General features: G+C 45.0%; 2 protein-coding genes across 3 annotated transcripts; one reads left to right on the forward strand and one right to left on the reverse strand.

The window, feature by feature from the left end:
- Positions 1–621: 621 nt before the first annotated feature.
- Positions 622–16061, forward strand: LOC139345418 (trafficking kinesin-binding protein 1-like). 2 transcript variants are annotated; one of them, XM_070983978.1, is made up of 19 exons: positions 622–930; positions 2574–2845; positions 3561–3755; positions 7164–7240; positions 7549–7665; positions 7895–7995; positions 8185–8290; positions 8391–8469; positions 8612–8742; positions 8833–8907; positions 9018–9155; positions 9289–9365; positions 10046–10294; positions 10443–10723; positions 12030–12148; positions 12406–12613; positions 12691–12796; positions 13403–13528; positions 13686–16061. In XM_070983978.1, the coding sequence occupies exons 4-19, from the start codon at positions 7190–7192 to the stop codon at positions 14278–14280; spliced, it is 2559 nt and encodes an 852-aa protein (XP_070840079.1). In that variant the 5' UTR covers positions 622–930; positions 2574–2845; positions 3561–3755; positions 7164–7189; the 3' UTR covers positions 14281–16061. The 2 variants fall into 2 exon arrangements, with proteins under 2 accessions (XP_070840079.1, XP_070840078.1); XM_070983977.1 differs by lacking the exons at positions 622–930; positions 2574–2845; positions 3561–3755 and adding an exon at positions 6097–6269.
- A 3847-nt stretch (positions 16062–19908) lies between these two features.
- Positions 19909–23601, reverse strand: cckb (cholecystokinin b). The gene is made up of 4 exons (XM_070984614.1): positions 23485–23601; positions 22738–22858; positions 22486–22641; positions 19909–20348 (listed from the first exon to the last, which is right to left on the reverse strand). The coding sequence occupies exons 2-4, from the start codon at positions 22856–22858 to the stop codon at positions 20212–20214; spliced, it is 414 nt and encodes a 137-aa protein (XP_070840715.1). The 5' UTR covers positions 23485–23601; the 3' UTR covers positions 19909–20211.
- Between the last annotated feature and the right edge of the window lie 265 nt (positions 23602–23866).

Consider the following 23866-nt stretch of genomic DNA (forward strand, 5'->3'; position numbering starts at 1 on the left):
TGTTGTGGGTGCTCGTGACGTCACGGATGCTTGGTCTAGAACGGGTTGGGTCCTGGTTTGGTTGTCTGGATGGCAGCGGGGAGGAAAAAAAAAAACAAAAAACGTCAAGTTGGATAGAGTTCGAGAGAAAGCGGTAAGAAACGCTTTCAAATTAAAAGCACAAAAAGTTTCTACTAATATGCAAATACAAACCAAAAAGGCCAATGAAATATTGAGGTGTGCATAACTTATAACCATATCAGTACACATAATATAAATTAAAATCATCTGGTCAAAAAGTAATTTAAATCAGATTATTACACGTTAACATATTATATCCAGTATAGATGCTATAGTTCATTTTCCATAGTTTTTGGTTGGCTAATATGACACTGAGAATCCTCCATAAAAATACTTTCACATCGGCTATGGCTAAGAATACATGCTAAAACAAGGAAACTGAACAATGAAAGCGTGACGTATTCATTTTTATTTTAATTTTTTCTACGGATCTCAAGATAAATTGTCAACCTCGTTTTTGGGTTAAAAGCTGTTACTAATAGTGATTTTATTTTGAAGGCGGTGACCAGAAGTCTCGCTTTTCTCCTCCTGGCTGACTTCACAGTGGTGAGCGAGGCACTAGAGAGAGTGAGAGACAGAGAAGAGAGACAGAGGGAGATGGCTGAAGGGAAGGAGAAGTGGACCGGGTCAAGAGCGACTTTGGAAACCAAACTAAGGTGACCTTGATCATCCGGAGCAGTCAGCGCTGTGCAGAGAGTCCAGACCACAGGACCAGCCCGGCCTCCGCACACACTGTATGACAGAGACCGCTTCTACCTGCTCATCCGAGGGACATTCATCGATATCCACCGATATCCATCCTTAGATCACCGCACCAGTCCCCTTTTGGATTTCTGTCAAAGTAAAATACCTCGGATCAGTCACTACTGGGTGAGTATGGCTCAGCACCGGCGCTGCTTTCACACATAAATGATTTTCATGGCCATGTCATGCAACATACGGTCAGCTGATCGTGTGCTGGCGTTTACCGTGTTATTGTAAGGACACGATTTATGAAAACCCAGATCTGCATCCGTGACGCGACCCGCTGATGTAGATGAAGCCCCACCCTCAGTCAGCATTCAAATAGCATTATTTCTGCCACATGCATGAATGAACCCCGGCCTGTTTACTCAGCATACTGCCAGCAGCAGCCAGTGCAGGACAGGATGAGCTGTTATAGTGGTACTGTTTTCTTTAGATCATCTAAGATAATAACCAGCCGGATTATTGCTCTCTCTCTCTCTCTCTCTCTCTCTCTCTCTCTCTCTCTCTCTCTCTCTCTCTCTCTCTCTGATTCCAAACTATTATCAGGTAATTCTTTTCTAAATCCTCAATAAACACGAGCTGGCTCTCAAAATCCTTGGGGTGTGGCCTAATCCATGTCTTTATGGAGGCGTTCAGCAGAAATATTGCTTTTTATTGAACTGTTTTAATAACTAGAGCTCATCCTTTTGCTCCCTTTTTGAAGGCCTGTGGGCGAGGAGGTTTGTGCAAGTTGTCTTATATGGTGGTATGCTTCGGGAGTGTTGGGATGTTGGACTTCTAATCCCAAATCTGCACGTGCATGTTGGCAGTTTAAACCGGAAATATGTCTTTCATCCACAGATTATGTAATTCTGCAACTGCACGTTGAAAAGGGTTTTTAAGTCTCGTCCAAAAGGGAGTGAGTACAACGTTCATACTGCGGCAATGGGAAAGACGCCCCAAGGTTGTGGTGCTGCCGTACAGAGAGCAGAGCATCTTTCTGTATCGGTGTGGTCATACATGTGCTAGGGACGTTTTCTGCCAGACGCACTCATCCATCACCAGGTGTTCACTCTCTTATGCAAGTACAGAGACGACCGCCTATTCATGCAATTGGCTTCAAAGGACACGCACACAAACGCCTCATCTCTGTTTCTATTAATATTCTGCTCATCGCTAGCTTGTTCGATCTGACACACAGGTGAATGTCATGAGCCGGATATCATTTACGGACTGTAGGCTGCTGCACATCTGCAGTGACAGACCGAGCCCTGCGGAGTAAAGAGCTGCAAGGTCGCCGTGCATGAGTGCTGCTGTGTCTCCTTCAGACAGAGACTCACCATCAGACTCTTACTAGGTCACATCAGTAGACTTTGCAGTGACGAAGGTCTCCCTGGGTGACTGGGAGGTCAGGAGTTTGCCCTTAAACTTCAGCTCTCATGTTGGCATGCTTTCTCGCTGCTGAAGTGGCCGTGAAACACAGAAGCCTTCACAGCCAGTAGTTTTACCTGCTGTCTGAATTAAGCAGCATGCTGTCATTGTATGGTACCATTAACAAGAGTTGCTCTCAAGCCCGTTTGCCATCTTATTAATTTCCCGGCAGATGAAAAGTGGTGTCTGCAGTGGAGAGGCTGTGATTTATTCAGCTTGCTGGCAGACAGCGCAGACTCAGCAGCAGCACTTGAAGTTAAAGACTCTGTAGGGAAAGAGAGCGGCACATTGATGAGTGAGTGGCTCTGTAAAGCTCTCTGCTCCTCTCCATCCCCCTCTTCCTTCCTCCTCTCCAGGTTGCCGTACCTGCTGTCTCCTATCCGTCAGGTGGATCTTCTAATCTAGTGGAGCTCCAGCTCCAGAAGCCCATGGCCCCTTTTTCTCTCCACCAGTGAGAGGAGAGCCAAGCTGGCCTCCCCGGCCCCAGACCTGGACCCGGACCCGGACCCGGACCCCGAGCCCGACCAGCGGCACACCTACGAGGAGCAGTATGTGAGCGAGGGCGAGTCCGGCCAGCTTGACACACACACGGCGCCACCGGACTGCAGGGACGCCGAGACCATCACAGGTACGTGCGATTGCATGCAGGGGTGAACTGTTTAGGAATTAAGAAAACACAGTGTTGATTTCAGTTCATCACAGAGTATCCAGTGGGACAGTAATGTCCTAAATGGCCTCATTGTATAAACCCCAATCAAAATTCTATACAGTTTTAATGGTTATAGTTTAAGCAAAGTTAGTTTTCACATGTAGCCATGTATCCAGAGGTGGAAGAGGTATTTAAAGTATATAAAGCAGCAATACCACAGTCTGAAGTATCAGCAACAGAATGTACTACGAGTATCACAATGACTTATGCAGAAAAATGACCCATGTGTTAGTTTTGTGGATTTTTAATACTGAATCATAAGTGAGAAGCATTTTGATGTTGAGTACTTGCCATTCAAATTATAAGGTGATCATGGCTCTTGCATCTACAGCACAAACACAATCTGACAAGTAACAAGTAACTAATACTGTTGAGTAAATGTAAATCCAAGTGCAAATTCCTCCTAACTGCACAGCACAGTACAGCCCTTGAGTAAATGTCCTTAGTTACATTCAGCCCTGCTTAATCTATCACATTTACATATAGGTGTAACTAATAGTAGTATAACAGTGTTCTCGAATCTTTAAACTGATACTGAATGGCTAAGAGTATATATTAGACCCATGTGACCCCCAACACCCTGACATGACATGTATTCACTCTCCTCCCTCCCCGTCCTCTCTGTGATGTTCAGATGTGTGCAACAGCACCGACCTGCCAGAGTTTGAGATCATCAGTCTTCTAGAGGAGCAGTTGCCAGTGTACCGGCTGCGGGCTGACACCGTCTACGGCTACGACCACGATGACTGGCTGCACACTCCCCTCGTCGCGCCGGAAGCCGGGCTCGACCTGACCACCGAGCAGATCGAAGAGACTCTCAAATACTTCTGTAAGTCTGGCAAGAATCAACAGTGCTGTATCAAATCATGTAACTATCTGTCTCCTGCGCTGCTGATGCTCTGCTCTGGGCGAAGGAACCTTGGTGAGCTATTTGGTTTCAAATTCAGATGGTAGAAATGTCGTAAAGAAATCGATGAGGAGGGATACTGGAGATTGAACTGTGAAGGATTTATCCACCTGGGTACATGCTTCATTTAATCCTTCAAATGGTTCTCATCAGGATAATCTGCCACAGTTTCTGTGAATGTGTGTGTGAATCTCTTGCAGTGTCACCTGTCGTTAAAGCTGCAGTAGGTAACTTGTATAAAAGTAATTTTTTGTCATATTTGTTAAAACTGTCTCTCTGCCCAGACAGCAGCACATGAAACATGTAATCTGTGAAAAAAAAAACATGACTCCATTGGTCCCACCTACTGCTCCTACTGCGATTTGCAAGAATCCACCGCGCCCGACACAAAACAACCAATCAGAGCCAGAGGAGCATCTGAGGGAGTGTCTGACTTCTGTCAATCACTACTCACACACGCTGCGAACCGCCCCCTCCCTCCGCTCATGCTGCTGGCTGCTGCTCAGTCAAAAAGCTCTGTGAGCGGCGTCAGGAGGCTCGTAGCTAGCTAACATAGCTTTCACTATGGCGGAGCAACAGCCACTCGCAAAGGAAACTGCCCATACCGCCGCTAACAACAACAGCATATACGGCTAAGACAACAAATAACCATTAAGCTAATATGGTGATTGTTATAGTAACACTCCGCAGCGCGTATGGTATGTTAGCGCCTGTGATGTAGCGGCTGGGCAGTGTTAGCTTGTTTCCAATGCTAATGCTAATGTTACTGGTTGTCATGGCAGCAGCGCAGATGCTGCAGGGAGGAGGGGCTTTGAGGTAGGGCAGTGTCTCTTCTCAATCTTACCTACTGCAGCTTTAAAACATCCAGATAGTTTGGCCCAAGACGATTAACGCATCATATCACCCTCCCTGCCTGATACACCCAGAAGCTTCCTCCTGTAATCAGGAGATCACATTTTTGTACAATATGATAATGAAAGTCCATCTGAGTGGTGCCTTCCTGACATCAGGGACCGTTTGTTTAGATAATATGTACTTCTGTGATAGTATGTGCCACATAATACAGTGTGCTGTCTACTCTTTCACTTGGTTTTGACAGATAAATCCAGATGAAGATTTTTTCTACTCTCCTTAACCAGCTCAGTGTCATATCAGTATCCAGTATCACTCTGATTTCACCAGTATTGACAGCACTGGTTCCCAGCCCCCACTAGGGGATGCCAAAGCTTCATGTTGGGTCACAAGGCCTTCTTGATTTAAAACAACCAAAGAGCCAGTGGAACAATAGCAAAGCTTCAGGGAGAAGAAAACACTGAATTTGTCAAAAAAAAAAAAAAGAAAAAAAAAGGGAGCCTCTGAAGTATGTGTGATTGTTTAAAATACATAATACAGACAGGTATGGTGTAAAAAAGTTCCTAAAAATCTGGAAAACTCAGATCTGATATAATATTCACAGGAAATAATCAGCTCAAAATTCATCCACATTGGTCGTTTTACACAACCTTCCTGCAGTTATTGCATTCAGTTCACCAGCTGTTCTGTCCTGTTACTGTTATGCATCGAATATAATATGAAATATCCACAAGAAATGTTGCTTAGTCAGAGATCATGTTTACTGAATGATAGAAAAGGGGTGCCTTCATGAAAAATGTTGAGACACACTGATCTACAGTCTGATTTGTCCTGTTTCAGTATGACTGAGATCGTAGCCTCCCCCCACAGCATGATGCCCATGTTTCTGAGCATATTGTCTCCGTAGTCCTCTTTAATGTCCACTCTGATATTAATGTCTGATTTGTTATTATGAGCCAGAAAATTAAGCTTTGTTTGTCTGATGAACTTTTTTTTAGTAGTAGTTTTTGGTGGATGGGGGGGTTGGAGCTCTCAGGGGTTTGTTTGTGAATGAGGGTCACCATGGTAACAGCTGCTGGAGGCGGATACATGTTGAGCGGCCTCGCACAGAACAGAGGAAGCGAGGAGATAAAAGAAAGGTGAAAAGGGGAGAAATGTGGGAGTCAGCACTCCCAAACTGAGACAAGAGTCCACGCTGCAGCCCGCCGGCTCTGATTGGCTCTTTCCTCCATCCCGCACCCTCTCAATCGTGATACAACTTCCACTTCCGTTTCACCTCCAGCTCAGCCGCTGCAGATCCTCTTGAAACGCGCTCTCTCTCATCTCTGCGCCGCGCTCGCACTCACTCGCAGGGGCGTCCACGTGGGCGGAGGGTAATTCAGTCTCTGGGCCTGTTACACAGCGGCTGAGCAGTGGGAGTGAGAGAGGGCCAGTGAATGGATCAGTGTTTGGACCGGGCTGTCGTCGCTGCTCGTCTCGGTCATTGTGGCGCTCAGGAAGTGATGGACAGCAAGCGCGTGATGGAGGCGTTAGCAAGGGATGAATGTGAGCTGGACGACTGGTACTATGAGGAGGACAAGAGAGGTAGAGTGCATGTCTAAAATACAGCCACGGAGGATGCTTGATGTGTAACTGTAGTTTAATTGTGGCATTTTCTTCTTCGCAGGCTATTTTTTTTGTAGACTGAGGTGCAAGCTGACTTTTATAGCTAGCAATTTCCTTGTTACAGTTTGTTTAATGGCTGCAACGGATTGCAGAGTTCTATTTTCATCATTTCAACAACAACAAAACCAACCTTTTGAAGGAGTTTTGTGTATTTCTTGGTTAACGATCATGCACTGGAGGCTCTGGCTTTGCTCTTCTCATTATGAGGGATTTCCTGAGGCTCACCCACTTTGAATTTGCTCTGTTCTGACAGATCAGCCCGTGAGCGTACATGGATGCACGCGCAGATCCCCGCAGTGCACTAATGTGCCTGCCTGAGCCAGAGTTTGCTGTCTTTATTTGCAGGAAAAGCTCAGAGTTGCTTTACTGAAACAACTATTCAATTATTGTGTGCTGGTTGTGACAGTAACAGGATTACAGCGGTCTCACGTAGTGTATTCAATAACTTTCTACAGCATTTTATTGATTGGAGCTCAGAAGTCAATATGAGCTTTCACCTCAGGCCAACGCGGCCATCCTCTGTGCGCCATGGAAAACAGCTCCCGTGTCCTGTTCTCTCACACATGAACATGATATCAATAAAGTGTTACATCCCAAACATGACCCGTCCATCACCTCTGAGCGGAGGACTTTTCAAACTTTGTGTTACATAACGCGGGTGCTGTGTGTGCATGCCATTGCACGTGTTCATGTATCACACCAGAAGTGATGAGAGGTCATCGCAGCAGAAAAGTCCCACTGCTTTTGAACGCAGCTCTGCACATCCCCGCTTCCTTCTCCTCACTCTGTTTGTTTTTCATTTGTTTTCCACAGTGCTATGTGCAGACAGAGTGGGCCAGATGACGAAGACCTACAATGACATCGATGCTGTCACACGTCTGTTGGAGGAGGTGAGATGTTTGTCTGTTCTATCATTCAAAGCTGCTCTAGGAAGGATTGAAAGCGCAGAGTGAGGTGAGGACTGAGAGGATGCTGTTCTGGAGGCTTCCTCTGTTTTGCCCAAATGAAACACGTCTGATTAGATAAGCAAAATACAGAAAGCAGCGAGTGAATCCGGCTTCTAAATTTACCAACAGTGGCTGAACCTCCACCCTCACAGGACACCTGCAAGAGCAACTGTAGTCCACCGGTGTTGTATCGTAGGATATGAGAGTATTGACACTACACTCTATCCTGCTCCCTCTGCTCCAACCAATAGAAAGAGAGAGATTTGGAGTTGGCTGCGAGAATCGGCCAATCGCTTCTTAAGAAGAACAGAACCCTGACTGAGCAGAATGACTATCTGGAGGAGCGAGTGGGACAAATCACAGAAGAGGTCTGCTCACACACACATTCAAATCAGTGATTTTATTTACTAGCTTTTTTTGCAGCTTTCAGTTCTGTCTCTTCTTCAGTGGATGGAGTTTGCACAGAAATGTAATGTCAACGGTTCCAAACTCCATCCGCTGATGAAGACCATGTGATATGGTTGAAGACTAAGGGATAGGAAGTAAGTAAAATATAAGCAAAAGATAAACCCGATAACATCATCTGTCCTCTTCCAGGTGGCTCAGCTGCACCATGAGCTGAACCTGAAAGATGAGCTGCTGCAGTTTTATACCAATGCAGCTGAGGAGAGCGAGGATGAGTCCAGCAGCTCCCCAACGTGAGCGCCTCTCCTGTGTTCAATCAATATCTCTCTTTCTATCTATGAAAAGATAATGCCATCATTTTGAATTTATGTGTTTTTGGGGGATGCTGAACGGCAAAAGCAAGCAAAAATGCTAAACACGTAGCAGACACACCGACACACTGACCTATGAGTTTCATTCACTCTGTGTTTATCTGTCCAAAGGGGCAAGAAGAGCAAAGTGGAAGCAGCTTCAGGAGGATTTGTGAGCGAGACACTCCAGAGGAAACTCAAGGATCTGGAAGAGGAGAACCTTTCCCTCCGCTCAGAGGTGTCTCCACACACAACTCCAACACACACATACATACACACGATGTAAGGGACTGGATTTGCTGGGAGAATATTGTGTAATCATGAATGTTTACATGCAGGCTAATCATCTGAAGTCAGAGACTGAAACATACGAGGAAAAGGAGCAGCAGCTTGTCAATGACTGTGTGAAAGAACTCAGTAAGTCTCTCGATTCTTATCTAACCTGTTTGGATTGAAATTGATTTTTAACACTCAGGCTTCGTCTGTGTCTCCTTTTCCCATTTCTACCTCTGTTGCACGGTGGCTCTCTCAGATCGAACTAAATTCTCTGTCCCATCAGGGTTGTCCAGCCTCCAAATATCTGCCATAGCGGAGGAATTGGCTCGTAAGACTGAGGATGCTTCCCGACAGCAGGAAGAGATCACACACCTCCTCTCTCAGATCGTAGATCTGCAAAAGAAAGCCAAATCTGTGAGTACACATGGTCCCATTTTAACTTAGTGGTGACCATTATTATGCTCTGTTTGTTTCACTAATGCAAACCTGCATGTGTGTTTGTAGTATGCGGTGGAGAACGAGGAGCTTTCCCAACATCTGGTGGCAGCTAAAGATGCCCAAAGGCAGCTTACAGCAGAGGTAACATCCACATCACTGGCCTGTCTTGAGCACAATTCCTTGCTTGCCAAGCTAATATCAGACTGTTTGACTTTTATTCTGAAAGTTAAAATGATGTCTGCACTGAACAGCTCCAGGAGCTGGAGGAGAAATATTCAGAGTGTATAGAGATGCTGCACGAAGCCCAGGAGGAGCTGAAGAACCTGAGGAACAGAAACTACCCCGCAGGAACCCCTCGACGCTACCATCCCCTGGGACTGTACCCAATGGTGAGGGACTGTGTGTGTGTGTGTGTGTGTGTGTGTGTGTGTGTGTGTGTGTGTGCGTGTGTGTGTGTGGTCTGTCTGTGGGTGTATACATATATGATTATCTTTCATTCCTTTACAAGTTTTTGTGTTGCAGGATTCTCTGGCAGCTGAGATTGAGGGGACAATGAGGAAGGAGCTGAGTCTGGATGACCCCGAGTGTGTGGAACAAAAGTATGTAAACTCCTGCACGTGACATACAGACTGTGCACAAGACCAGACCTTCTCAAATCCTCAGACTTTATCTCTAGTGCCACCACATTTTTTTTTGTTTGTTTTTTGTGACTGTTGGATGGATTTCCAAGCGATTTTGTGTATATTCAAGGATACATTTTCAGAACTTTGGTCATAGTTTTAATTATAGAGTGAAATAAAAATGCATCATTTTCATGACCCCCTTACTTTTCAGCAAGTGCTGTTGTGAGTGAAATGCCTCGCCTACTATTGGATGGATTGCGATGAAATGTGGTACTGGTGTGTTCCCCTCAGGATAAATTACAGTAACTCATCTTGTGCCATTTTGTCCAGTTTTGTTAAAATATCTGCAAAGCTAATGACAATGCCATACCTCAGATATGCTTTATTAAGATGGCTCACATTATACCTGCTGAACATCAGCATTTTAACATTGTGAGCATGTTAGCATTAAGCTCCAGTCACCACTTTGACTTTGACTTTGAACTCCAGCCTCAAATATTTAACTAAGTGGCAGAACAGGAATAGAAAAATGTAACATTTGGTCATGCTACACATGATCATAATGTAGTGTGCACGCGGAAAGTCAGCCAAGCTAACTAGCCAACCCAGAACGTGTTACATAGTCACTAAATTTGTGGGTCTTTGCTTTTGTTCAGAAGCCATCGAAAGCGTGTGTTTGAGACGGTGAAGAACGTCAACCAGACAGTCCGTCAGCGTTCCCTGACTCCAACCAACTCCAACATCCCGGGCTCCAACCAGTCTCTGTCAGCTCGTACGTCGCCCCAGTCCAGCGGCCTCTCCACACCGCACTCCAGCATGTATGGAGGTGACATCAGTGGAGACAGCATCGCCCTTGATAACCGAACGCAGAGCATCCTGATGGAGACAGCGTCCAATCAGGATAGGTGAGGAGGAGTGGAAGCTTTGACTGTCTCTTGAGTGGAGCCTTGAGGATGAGTCTTATGTTAACAGTAAAGTTTGTACGTTGTACGTGATTTTCTCAGGATTCCTTGAAAAACATTCTCATGCTTGGTTTCATCTCTGCTCTGGCAGCGGCACAGAGGGCATTGAGAAGAAGGCCAGTGGGGCTGAGGACCTCCGGCTTGCCCTGCGCCGCCTCTCCCTGCGCCGACAGAACAACCTGAGCGAGAGGCGTTTCTTTGAAGAGGAGAGGGGTCGCAGACAGGGAGGACATGGAGGTCTACATGATGCCCTGAGCCAGGAGAGTGTGATGACTCCCTCTGAAAGCATTATGTCTCTTGGAAACCTCCACATTTGGGCCTCACGAGGGCCCTACCTCCCTGACAAACTCCAGATCGTCAAACCGCTTGAAGGTGAGGGAGAGAGGGAGAGCGGGGTGAGCTGCAAGGCCGGGAGGAGGCGGGAAGGCGATCGACACCGAGGGGTTGGGACAAAGAAAGGGAACAAGCGGGGCAGGGGGACGGAGGGGGAGAGGAGGTGGGAGAGTCGGCATGGGCGAACGCTAGAGGGGGAAAGGGAAAAAGTTTGGGGATGGGCGAGGAAGACCACAGCTGGGATAGAGAGGGAGAGGGGAAGGAGGTGGGCCAGAGACCGAGGCGGGAGCAGGAAGATGAAGGGAACAAGAGAGAGGAAAGAGAGGCCCCTCTCACTGATGCTCTTCAACTCTTTCTGGTCTCTGATGCACCATCACAAGTCAGGCAGTTTTGCATCTCCACACACCTATTACAAAGACACGCAGCCGAGGGGGTGGCTGTAGACAGATACTCAGTTTTAACTGATCCCAGTGGGAGAAGGGAGAACAGACTTAAAACTAGAGTGTACATATGAGTGCTATCCAGTAGGTCTGAGGTGTAGGTGTAGGTGAAGTGTAAAGTGGCTGCTGTTGGCCTGTGCTGCCCTCTCCTGGTAATAATTCATACTTCACTTAAAAGCTCACTGTGCTGTTAACTGAGCATCTCCATGACATATAAAAAACCCTGTCATTGCTTCTGTTTACGCACATTTGTTTATTTGTATTTACACCTTTTATTTTGTGCATTATTTTGCCTTTATGTATATCTTTACTGTTTATGATTTCCTCATGCTGTTACTGCTTGCCACCTCCATTTCAAATTCATGTCGCTGACTAATAAAACCCTTTTCTCATTCTAATTTCTCCTCCATTTCATTTTTATATCATTCTTCTGCACGTCACCGCCTTTTAGTGTCTCTGTACACTTTCCATCTTTTTTGTCATCCTGATCAGCGAGGCTTATTCTGACATGTTTCTCCTCACCTGTCTTTTCATGGGTACGCTTATTAGATAGACTTATTAAAATTAGTCTAGTCTAGTTAGCAAGTAGTTCTTAGGATTAAATGCAAACTTTTATCAGTTACTGGCCATGCTTTTGTTGAGTAATCTGCAGTCTTGTAGCTTAGCTCATGCATAGTTCATATTTGATATATATGTGAGGTCTACTTAATAACCGTAGAATGGCTGCACCAGTATCAGAAAAGCAACCGCTACATGTTTATTATAGTTGAGGAATAACCTGGTTTTTCAGCTATGAGTATTGAAAAGCCTATTAAGCCTTTAATTGACTGAAGCCATAGGACACAGCTGTCCTTTACTGATGCGTGCTTTAGTACATGCCAGCTTTATTTCTCCCTCTCCACCAGGCTCTGCCACCCTGCATCACTGGCAGCAGTTAGCCCAGCCTCACCTCGGTGTGATTCTGGACGCCAGGCCAGGAGTCGTGCCAAAGGGCTACAGACCCCTCGAACTAGAGCTGGAGCAGGTGTGTGTGTGTGTGTGTGTGTGTGTGTGTGTGTGTGTGTGTGTGTGTGTGTATGAGATTTCTCAGTGCATTTTTACGGTATGGCCATGCTCATGCAAACGCATCTCTGTATGTTTACCTTCTGTAAACATATTAACAAATACCTGCAAACAAAGTCTTAGTTTTTAGTACTTCATACACATACAGTTACACAAGTAATAATACAGTTTTTGTATTGCACAAATAACATTGAGATTAATTATTCTCTTTTACTGAAGGTTTATCCATGGGGTGGCTTTGAGGAGGATGAACCGGGGGAGCAGTACTTTCAGAATCTGCCCACTTCCTCAGCCTCTGCCACACCAGCCGTGCCCTCCACCTCCAGCACTGGTGACACCAACCTCGGGCAGCTCCCACCCACCCTTGCTCCACCTTCTCCACCCTCTCCATCCCCATCGCCGCATCTCAGCAACACTGACGTCCTGGGTGAGGACATACTGTGTAAACTTTGACCTTGGTGAACCTGTGCAGAGTGTGACCGTCTGTGTTTTTGTGGCTTGCAGCTGCATACTACCCAGGTAAATGCATGGCCCACACAAGCTCTACCTACACCTTCACAACTTGTCGCATCCTCCACCCAACTGATGAGCAGACACGGGTCACGCCAAGGTAAGCAACATAAGTAGTCTGGTGCTGCTTAAAAATGTGTCGTTTAAGTCAGCTTTATGTGGTCCTTCCTCTTGAACTTTATCTCTGAAATCATTCATGATCAACCACTGCAAACTTGTGCTTTTCTGCTAAAAGCAGCTGTATTCAGACATATACCTTATTACAAAATGCCTAATGAAATAATGCATGTTTGTAAGAAGAATGGCAGACATTATATAACAAAAAAGTTAAGAGCCAAACACAAAGGCAGTTGAAACATTTGATGCAGTTTAATGCGAAGCTGTTAAATACGTGGTACTTTGAGAATCCGACAGTCTGCTAAATGTGCACTCAGTCTGAATTCGACTCGATCCCACAGGACAAATAAGACGCAGACGGCTGTTGTTAAGGTGGGATCGTGTCCAAGCAGCAGTATTCAGTCAATTGTCTGCTAGACAGTAGGAAGGTTTTAAATAATACATGCAGGTGCTTATGGTTCGAAGAAGCAGCATCCCCTGTGCACAACAAATGTCAGTGCTGCATTATGACAATGATGAGACATAGGTGCAATTTAAGTTGTTGAAATCAGCAAGAAGTATCATCGTCTAATTCTCTGTGTCTCTCCAGCCTAAATCCAGTCCCAGCGTCGTCCTCCTGTGTGATGACCAGCACTCTGTTGGGAACCCCTGCTGCTACACCCTGCACCCCCCGCAGGCTGGGTCTCAGGCCATCCGAATCCTCGACTAACCTCAGGCACGGTTCTCCGGAAAACGACTTCATTTTCAGCTGCTCTCTGAGAATATATCTTCTTCTTCTCTTTTGACTCAAGGAAATTTGTGGAGAAATATTGTTTTGCAGGATTCCCAGTCAATATGATGTTAACTCTCATTTGTTTCCCATGTTTGTGCAGAGATGCAACACGCACCACCAGCACCTCTCTGGGCTTAGTGCGCCTTCTCCAGGAGAGAGGGATCTCAGCAGCGATGTATCACCAGAGCCAGGGCCTGGAGTATGGGCAGGGCAACGGAGGAGTCTTACTCAGCACCTCCATTGCCCCAAACCGAGCACCCAACCCAGACCCTCTGCGCCCCTCTACGCCTCCCAACTCACCCACAGGACAGGGAGCTTCAGCTGTGCCAACCCCCGCGGGCTTCGACTTCAAGAGCCCTTCCTACGACAACTTCTTGGCCTCCAAACCGGCCCGCTCCATTCTGAAGGAGGTGACAGGGAGGATGAGGGGCAGGCAGAGAGGGAGGGATTGCGAAAGCCAGACGGACGTTAGCGTGACCATCCACAACCTCAACCTGCTGGATAAGGTGAAGCGGCTCGGTGTGGCTGGAGCTCCGGGGAGCAGAGCAGTGAGTCCCAGCCCCATCCTGGGGCCTCTGGGTGGGCTGCGCAGATCCGGCTCCCCTTTTGGGCCCGATGGGATGAGGAGGAACCGGAGTTATCCAGCCATGGTTGGCGCTAGCATGGCCATGAAAGCCCCGGGGCCCCAGGAGTAGTCTGTACTGCTGTTGGCTGTCATGGTAGCCAAGTAAGAGCCAGGCAGGGCCGAGGACTGACTGTTGAGCAGTCACCCGGAGCCCAAACACTAACTGTCACTGTTCATACTGCACAGCAACGACGTGGCACTACTGACCAGTTTCTAATCACTACTGTAGTTCCGCACCGACACTGTCCACTCTTTCATGCTTTTAGGTGGTGACTCATGCAAAGCAAACACCCAAAATACAACAACCTGCTGGGGCGTAGTCACGCAGATTGTTTTGGTTTTATGTGCCCATATTACAAGATATCTTCCAAACATCTCAGAGTTTCCTCCATACAGTGAAGGTGAAAGGAAAGTCACGTTGCAGAGCGAGTTACATGGAGTAGATTCTTGATGAGCAGCAGTTTATCCTCTGGGTATGCACCGTGCGCAGAAATGGTTACAGCAGCTCCCATCTGAACAGCTATTATCTTTGCTATGCAGTTTGGTACAGACATTCATGTCCCCTTTTATGATGAATTTCAGTAACATTGGTGATTCTCTGACTTCCTAAAAAGCTTAAAACACGGCCTCTGCTGTTCTTTGGCTTTAGTGCTAATTAGCAAATCATAGCACGCTAACACTTTAAACTAAGATGGTGAACATGGTTAACATTGACAGCTAAACAAGCAGCATTCATTGTCATTATGAGCACGTTAGCACACTGATGTTAGCATTTAGCTCAAAGCATCACTCGCTCTGTGGACTATTGGCTAGTTTTGTCACAGATATTTAAAAATCTGGGCACATAAAAACAATTTTACATAATTTCATTTTATGTAATCCAGCAAACTGACCCATTAAATCAGAATCCATTGAAAGAGAGCTACTGAGATATATCTCAAAAAACTATCTCCCACTGCTGTCCACTCAAATCTCTGCTTTGGAGACTGACTCTGCTGGCTAGATATAGTACTCCCACTCTTGCCTTTTCTGAAACACATCCACAAAATCCCACACACATCCAGACATACACCGGTGAACTCTGTTAAATCTGCCATCGCACTTGAAGGCTATTTGTAGTCGCTGTAGCACTAAGCCCCACCTTTCTTCTTCTCTATTATTGGATTAAGATCCACCTTTTATAAATTATTTAAAAAAATACATGAGAATATGTCTTACCCTCACTCTCTCCTTCTCAGTCTTGTCCCTGCCTAAATCCCTCCCTGAAGTGATCCCTTTCAACAAACCATTGAATAGATTTTATGTTGGTATTAAAGACATTTTATGTTTAGCTCCCTAATTGGCCATTAGATGTTGATGGTGCTTCCACTGAACTGGACGATCAATACGCTGAAGCCAGAGATCACGAGGAGAACGGAGAGAGGGATGAGGGAAGTGATTGTGGCTAATCAGCCATTGTGTTTGTGAGCTTTAAGAGCAACGTATTCTCTATTAACAGATGTCTGAAAACTGTCCTGAGACTGGGAGAAATGAAGCAATACAGTGCCTCGACCATCTGTTTTCGATGAATTCATGTTCTTCATGTGTTGGCTTCAGGCTGTCACAGCCATTGTTGCACTTGTGTTTATTTATTTAAGAAATTCTATGAATTTAAGCTCATGAAAATGATGTTGCCTCACGTGTGCTCACTGTATATACTGTTCACTGTCACTAAACTGTCAGTAATGACATGCTTAGAAAGGAATTGTTACGTGCAGTACATAACCAGGAACCACGCATTACTCTAAGTACTGGGGTGAGCATGTAATGACAGGTTTTTTTCCAAATAAAAATTCAGTAATCAAACAATAATTTTATGATTTTCCCCTCTGTGTTTTCCCCCATACATGAAAGAGACTGGGAATACCTTCCTCCAGCAGATGGTGCTGATGGACAGCTCGGCCCAGGAAATAGTCAGTATGTGAAGTACAGTGCGTTTATTTGTCTGTCCATGCTGGCACAGTTGCAATCCATTACCCCTTCACCCTCTGTTCCTCCTGTGCTATGAGGGATATGACGTGGGCTCCTTATTAAACCTCTGTTAGCCACAGGGTGAACGAGAGGTGAGCAGAAGTCCAAAAATGCCACTCTGGCAGCTGAGGAGCCCATTTAGAAGAAATGAAATCCATCTCTTTTTCTAATGTCATGGACATCTCTCAGTGTGGATATTTGTCCTCTCACACTAACATTTCAGCGATCGTATTTATCAAAACATCAAATCAACGGCCCCCTGAGCTGAAAGAGGAGATCCACCCTCAGGTGAGTCCTGATAGCTGTTCAAAGCCTTTTTTTTTCTGATGTACATACAGATCCTTTTCAGATTAGGTACCCCGCATCAACACCACCCATAATGCTCCAGATGTGTTCATTAAAAATTGATATTAAACTGTTAGTACCTTTTAGCCACACTCGTGGTGTGCTTAGGGACGGTAATGTGTGTACGCCACTTTGGTCCAGACTGAAATAACTATGCAACTATTAGATGGACATTCATGGTTCTCAGACGCTGACTTTGGATATTCGTGTCCAACTCAGGATGAATTCTAATAACTTCAGTGTTTCTCTGACCTTTCCTCTAGCACCAGCATCAGGTTGAATTTTCAGCTTGTCCAAGACCTTACAGGCAGGCATGTCTTGTGTTTCAGTAGCTTTGGTGAGATTTGTCTTTGTACCATCACTTGGAGCGATCTGTCCCCTCTTTTTGTGTGTCTGTGATTTTGCTTTGTGAGCTAATTTCTAAAAAATTCCCACAGCACGTTTTTGTTGGAGGGCGTAAAATGTGTTTTGGGCTTTACTTTTACTTTAGTTGGGGGGGGGGGGGGCTTCTCACCAATTGTCGCTAGGAGGTTGCTAGGCAACCAGTGCAGACCCCAGGACGTTTCTGTGCAGATCCAAGAAATAGTCCTGCGCATAACTCACTCATAACATTTTTGATTATGAATTGAACTGATAGAACTGGATAATGCGTGTTAGCTAACGGGCTGTAGAGGTGGGAGCAGCTTCCAGTCTTTGTGCTGAGACGCTCAGGTATTGCAGGGGTCCTCCCGTCACAGAACATAGAGCATATCAATGTTCTCATCTCTCTCTCTCTCTGCCAAACAGCGAATGAGCATCTTTCTCAAAATGTTAAACTATTTCTAGAAGTTTAAAATGTGTAGTGATGTTTCATATATTGCTGTTCTTGTTATGTAATCTAAATCACAAGATGTTGAGATTACAGGGTTTTGGAGTGCAGAATCAAATATAGGAACTCTCCTCCCCTGCTTTTACCATAAGTTCCTCCTGTTTCTAAAGCCAATAAAAAGCCTTTGAATTCAACCAAAGCTGATCTGAAGTTAAAGAATGGAGGTTTTGGAGACAGACAGGACAGAGAATGAAAGGCAGGGTGTCGAGCCAGATTCATAGATGGTCCAGGAAGAGCTCGGACCATCTGCTCGCCGCCATTGCTGGATCTGCATTACAGCCAAACTCTTGGAGCTCATGTTCTTTTTCATGAGTGTGTGGCTTTGCTCATTAGCACACAGAATCAGAGCACTTGTCCATATACGAGTCCATGCAAGATGTCGCAGGCACATGCATTCTTGCATCATTGGCACATTCACGCACATGCATCTGCTGGTGCGCACACGCACACAAACACAGACACACATGCACAGTGGAGACATTTACAAGCAGTCACATTGCAGCCTTTGAACCTTTCCAGAGCCTTTAACTCCAAAGTTTTCTTTAAACAGAGAAAGTTTGAATCAATTCCCATGGCCATCGCAGAATCTCAAGTCTGATTCAAGTGTGACTTCAGTCCAAGGAAGTGGCTTTAATGCCCAACACACACACACACACACACACACACACACACACACACACACACACACACACACACACACACACACACACACACACACACACACGCACACATATAAACACACAGCAAACCCTCTCTTTCTCCCAAGGCATCTAAAAATTCTCTGAATAATTCACCAAGCGTGCTTTGTTCATCGATCCTTCTCTCCACCTCTCACTCACACAGACACATCTTTCACTTAACAGGCCCAGGAGCAGCATACTGGACAGCTTCATCACAATTCACCACCATCATGGATTCTTCCTCTTCCCTTTACTAATGCTACCTACGGGTCGCACCTTGCAGCCTGTGCTGTGGTTTTTGTCACATTTGCTGTTTTTCATGACAATGGTAACAAAGAGAAATAAAATGCCAAATGAGCTCCAACAACAAGTGTCATGGCCATATTATCGAATTTCTTCTGCTACCTAGCAGAGCCAGGAGCAGTTATTAATGTTTATTTTGAGCCTGCTTTAATAATTCAGTTTATATCAGTTTCTCCAAACGCTTCAAACCATTTCAATATTTAGCACAGACGTGAAAGCTCATAATGATCTTGCCGTTCTTTTGAAGATATTCTCAAACACTCCCCGGCCCACTTCCTGAATGATGCAGTCACCGACTTTCATCTGCTTTGAGCCGACCCCTTTTCTCAGCATCAGACATCTCTCCCCACACAGTCATCATAACTGCTTTTATCGTTTTGCATCAACTAAACCGACACTGGTTTTTGACACTGGAAAAGTGGTTTGACATCACTTTTGTTAGTTTGTGTGATTGAGACTTTAGCTAGAATGCACAGTTGCCTTGAATCATTTATTACATGTAATGTTTAATATAAAAGAAAATCCACCTGGCAGAGGATAAGAAGTGGATGGCAGGTGCCGTGAGAGACTCTTTACTCATGCACTCTGCAGGCAGATTGAGGTCTTATCTTTCAACACGACCTGCACAAAGCACATATTTGGCATCAAGTTAATTTTTTTCAAACAATTCTTTAAGTTTAAACATAGTGGCTTCCACATCTTGTCTTTAAGCATATACTGCTAATCTTACATGTGGTAAGGCATGAAGCATTTCTTTATGCCGTGAAGTGACAGTGGTAGGAGTTTCTCAAAAGTGGCACATCTTCACGCAGCAAAATACTTCTGATTTATGCCACAAAGCCACAAATCTCCATGTTTATAAAGGTCCGAAACTGAAATGTGTCCAGACTGTCAAAAGAGATGAAATACCTTTCTCAATTTTCTAAGATATTTTACACACAGGGATGATAAACTGTGATCCATCTCTTTGTAGACTGAAGGAGCTCTCTGTGATAGAGTGTCCCTACTGCATGTAAAAGCAATCAGGGATTTCTTAGCAGTCATCCTCAGTGTATTCATTGTAGGAGCACATGGAAGGAAGAAATGAAAAGGGCCAGGCTGTGACAACGATTTTGGAATGTAATGTATGAAATCAAATGTTTTATTTAGTGTTGTTTAGTGTTTAAGGATGATTTTATGTCCCCTTTTATTCTCTTATGAGATATCACCAAAAGGACTCTTATGGCACCTGTGTGTGCTCCTATCCACGTGTTATGAGTTCCACTACCTGCTCACGCTGTCATCCCTCATCCTGCTTATTATGTATTACTGATAACATTCTAACACTACAGCAGACATATATAATAATCTGAGATTATGTTATGCGTGCAGCACTACTGAGGTGCCACAGATAGTCCTGCTATGTGACGCACTGTGTGAATCCACCAAATGAATGTAAATGGATCCAGGTTAAGCGGCATGCATTGTGCAGGAAGAATTCATATGCAAAGAGTGATACTTTCAGTCTTTATTCAGTCCATTTAGTCTCAACAGACCCTGACACCACTCCAATCCTTTCCACCCAAAATGAGAAAGAAACCAGAGAAAACCAGAAACAAACCTTTGACAGTGAGAGCTTTCCTGCAAAATTTGGCATATGTATATTGCATTATTGCAGTTTTACAAACAAATGTACAACAAATACATCATAAACAGACTCTTATTGTGAGACAGTGAGGAGCCAGCTTGCATGGGGATTTTTTTTTCTTCTATGTGTCGTGTGCCCGTATGGAGGGGTATGAGCCATGACTTCTCTTTACGAGGAGTACTCGTACTCCTCTGCGCTGCGGCGGCCAAAATCCATCCACCCCATGTAGTCCCTGTCTGCTATCCGGTGGTTGGCGCTCAGTCCGTTGCCTCTGCTGTTCACTGTGGAGTTTCTGCGCACAGAACCTGGGAGGAGAAGCAGGGAAAGGATGAGATGGGGTGAAGTGGAGGTGATGGAAAGAGTGAGTGGAGGAGGAACAGAGCAGGAGGGAAATGAGTTTTCCTCAGAGTGAGGAGAGCTAAAAGCTCCACTGGATTGTGGTCCCGCTTTTGGTTTGTTTCTGCATAGAGAAAACGTCATGCATGCAAATGAGATGCAATAACACAGTGAATGTGGCTTTAATCAGATTATGTTACTCTGGGAAAAAAAGGATTCCTTTAGTGTTTTTAATAACTAAAGCTTCATGTTTCCATTGGTTATATCTGGTGAAATGTGCCGTTTTATTAGGGTGAGACTGGATGCTCTCGTTAAACCAAGCAGTTAACAGTCTCTATACTGTCTATCTAAAATGTATTTTCATTGATTGATGCTCTTAATATCAAAAAATTAGATCACTTTCACAACTTTTTTGGTCAGATTTTACGACCTAGCTAGTTGAGTTCATTACCAAAATTGCACGATTTGTTGATAAAAGTTGCAATATTAGAAACTTGATGTCTGATTGGTTACTGCGGCCATTTGGGTTTTTAAAATTCCTCTTCTTTATGTTTGACTGTGTTTTTTTGTGAAGCTGGTTTGCTCCTGCACATTTTAATTGCCTCTCATTATTTCTCTCTCTCACACTGACACATCCACAGACACACAGCAAAATAAAGAGGATGTTCCAGCAACAGCTGGACTTTAGGGTGACACCATATCATTAACCTCTCCTCCTTTGTGTGTCCATGCATGTATATTCATCAGTATGTATGTGGGCACAAATGTGTGTCCATTCCTTTGAAACAAATGATCATCATGATCACCCACACTGGTTCTTCTTCCCCACACTGCGACCTCCCGTCTTGAGAAATATTCTGATGTCTGAATCTCAGATTTCTTTATTCCATGTGAGGTGAAGCAGGAATGCTATCCGTTTGGTAATCAATCCATCGCTCACAGAGATGCTGTTTTCACTCCACCCACATCCTCCTACGCAACACACACACACACACACACACACACACACACACACACACACGCGCACACGCACACATGCACACATAAACACAGCATTTCAGCTCCCCGGTGTTCTGAGAAGATTGGCCGCAGAAGGCTCGACAACGACACCTCCTACACCGAAACATGCAAGTGAACAGCAAGCGCACAAACACAGACACCCACAGACACACACACACACGCACGACTCAGTGGAAGACACACATGCACACATTCTCTTTCATATTAATTTTAATGTGCCCTTCGACACTTCGAGACTTCATTGTCTGACTGAACAGTTTCTGAGTGTGCTCTTTGTTTTTCTGCAGCTTGTACTAAACAAAATGCAACAGTAAAATATAAGCTTTAGAGCTTAAATATGGCAATTCTGTTGCTTGTGTGTGTGGATGTGAGATGATTATGTGTCTAATATAACACACCAAAAGGCATTATCCACTTTTCCAGAAATAAAACCCACAATCTCACCTATTTTCTCAGTCTGTTAGCAGTGAAAACTACTCACTTTGATTTGTGAAGCACTTACTGAAGATGTAGATTTGCTGACTGCTGACTGTCTGTAACTCTGTGAAAGCTCTGTGCAGACACCGAGACAGGACTTGACCATGTGTGCAAGTGTGCATGTTGTGCACTGTGAGAGCTCAGGTATTCCCCTGTCCTGTCACACGGCCAGAGAGATCGCAGCGCTGAGCATGAGGAACTCTGACAGGCTTTAGGGATTGTTTTCTTGGCATCAAGGAGAAAAAAACCAAGCCGCTGGGTGTTGGATGGGGAGGAAAAAGGGAAATAAGATGGCATGACCAGAAAGGCCGGAAGGCTGCGCACACTAATACACACTCTTTGAAACCACAAAAGCTTTTCAGAGCCACTAATTCATTTTACAAAGCAGACTGTGCACTGATTCCAGTAATTAGCAATACTGAGGGGAAGAGAATGGCAGGGCAAAGCACTTGTATTTGAAAATGAAAAAACAATGCAAATATTGTTTTTCTTTATGTACTCAACATACTCATTCAACCCTTATATCGATCAAGCTGTTGCATGCGCAGCAAGAAAGACCCCCAAAGAAAGAGTACAGACACACGGAAACACACACATCCTCACACACACCTTTCCTGGAGGAGATGAGTCTTGCCAGCAGCTCGCTGAGGTTGGCTCGGGAGTCTGCATCCTCCTCAGCCAGAGGAAGAGCTTTCAGCTGGGGGACAGAGCGGCTGTGTTGGAGATGGGGCTCTCCCAAGGTGTGGGTGTCAACCTCAAGGAGAGCTACTCAACACAGACAAACAAGCATGAGAGCAGACGATATCAGTGAAAGCGCTGGTTGCTAGAGGCTCGTCTTTGCCCGAGGAGAGAGGTTTGTACCTTCAGAGGGAACGGAGAGTGAGCGCTGGCCCTCGTCAAGGAGCTGGGAGGAGAAAGGGAGCCCCAAACAGCTCGTACACAGGACTGCCAGCACGACACACACACACAGCCCTGCAGTCATCTAAACCACAGAGAGAGAGGCACACAGATAAAGTTGAAGAAAATTTGAGTTGCGGTCCATTCTGGGTTTACTGCAGCCGTTATTGTCTATCTATCGTGCTCAACAGTCGTCTTCCTCACTAGGAAACTACATCTGAGACCATTCGCCATCTGCCAGACAACTGTTCGTCCTCAGTTAATGATCCTCAGACTGCACAGAAGAGGCAAGTAAATCAGAGCAGCATATTCACGGCATCATCCAGAGGGAAAGCATGCAACACGCTGAAGGTAGTTGGATCTCGATATCCTGAGAGCAATTTCAGCTGATCAGAGTGACCTGATTGCAGCTGCAGAGAAATTTTTCTACTTTGTCATAGAAATCTATAACTTCTAATTTATCAATAATGTTAGAAAAAACAACTGTAATCCAAAATGCCAAATCAATTCAAATTTGAAACTAAACGTATCTATTTTGTCATCTTTTCTCTGCATCAGTGTGTTTTTGTGAAAATTGCCTCCACGTTTTCAATTCCAGCCTGCTCATGAAGAAGAAAAATAATTTTCACAGTATAAAAATGCAATGTCATGAAATGCTAAAATCTCTGCACTGTTGTGGGATAAAAAAAGAAGAAAAAGTGGTTTTCTTACCTTGAGGAAAGAGGTTCAGCGTGTTGGAGGAGTGTGTGAGAGTGAGGAGAGCACTTCTCTGTTGAGTGGGAAGGATGCCCCTTTTATAGTCCCCGCTCAGCGCCCTGTGAGTGCGCGTCTGCGTGTGTGTTTGTGTGTGTGTGTGTGTGTGTGTGTGTGTGTGTGTGTGTGTGTGTGTGTGTGTGTGTGTGTGTGTGTGTGTGTGTGTTGCCTCTGTGTACATCCTGTGTATTCCTTGGTGTGATTGCGAGCCTAATGTGAGTGAATTTGCTACAACCTCAATAATACAACAGCATGCTTCCGTTTTATTGTCTGTTTGCTCTTCATAAAATTCAACATCAGGAGCTGCCTTGTTGACGTGCATTAACAATGTATGTGTGTT

This window comes from Chaetodon trifascialis, chromosome 17, assembly GCF_039877785.1.
Source record: "Chaetodon trifascialis isolate fChaTrf1 chromosome 17, fChaTrf1.hap1, whole genome shotgun sequence".
Taxonomy (NCBI): domain Eukaryota; kingdom Metazoa; phylum Chordata; class Actinopteri; order Chaetodontiformes; family Chaetodontidae; genus Chaetodon; species Chaetodon trifascialis.

What these genes read in the sequence shown, in the direction of transcription:
- LOC139345418 (XM_070983977.1), top strand. Translation starts at nt 6,122, where the DNA reads ATGGATCAGTGTTTGGACCGGGCTGTCGTCGCTGCTCGTCTCGGTCAT. An exon ending in AAAGGCAGCTTACAGCAGAG is followed by an intron (nt 8,908 to 9,017) that starts GTAACATCCACA and finishes TGCACTGAACAG; the next exon opens with CTCCAGGAGCTGGAGGAGAA. An exon ending in GAATCCTCGACTAACCTCAG is followed by an intron (nt 13,529 to 13,685) that starts GCACGGTTCTCC and finishes ATGTTTGTGCAG; the next exon opens with AGATGCAACACGCACCACCA.
- cckb (XM_070984614.1), bottom strand. Translation starts at nt 22,858, where the DNA reads ATGACTGCAGGGCTGTGTGTGTGTGTCGTGCTGGCAGTCCTGTGTACG. An exon ending in ACTCTCCGTTCCCTCTGAAG is followed by an intron (nt 22,642 to 22,737) that starts GTACAAACCTCT and finishes TGTGTTGAGTAG; the next exon opens with CTCTCCTTGAGGTTGACACC. An exon ending in ACTCATCTCCTCCAGGAAAG is followed by an intron (nt 20,349 to 22,485) that starts GTGTGTGTGAGG and finishes TTCTCCTCCCAG; the next exon opens with GTTCTGTGCGCAGAAACTCC.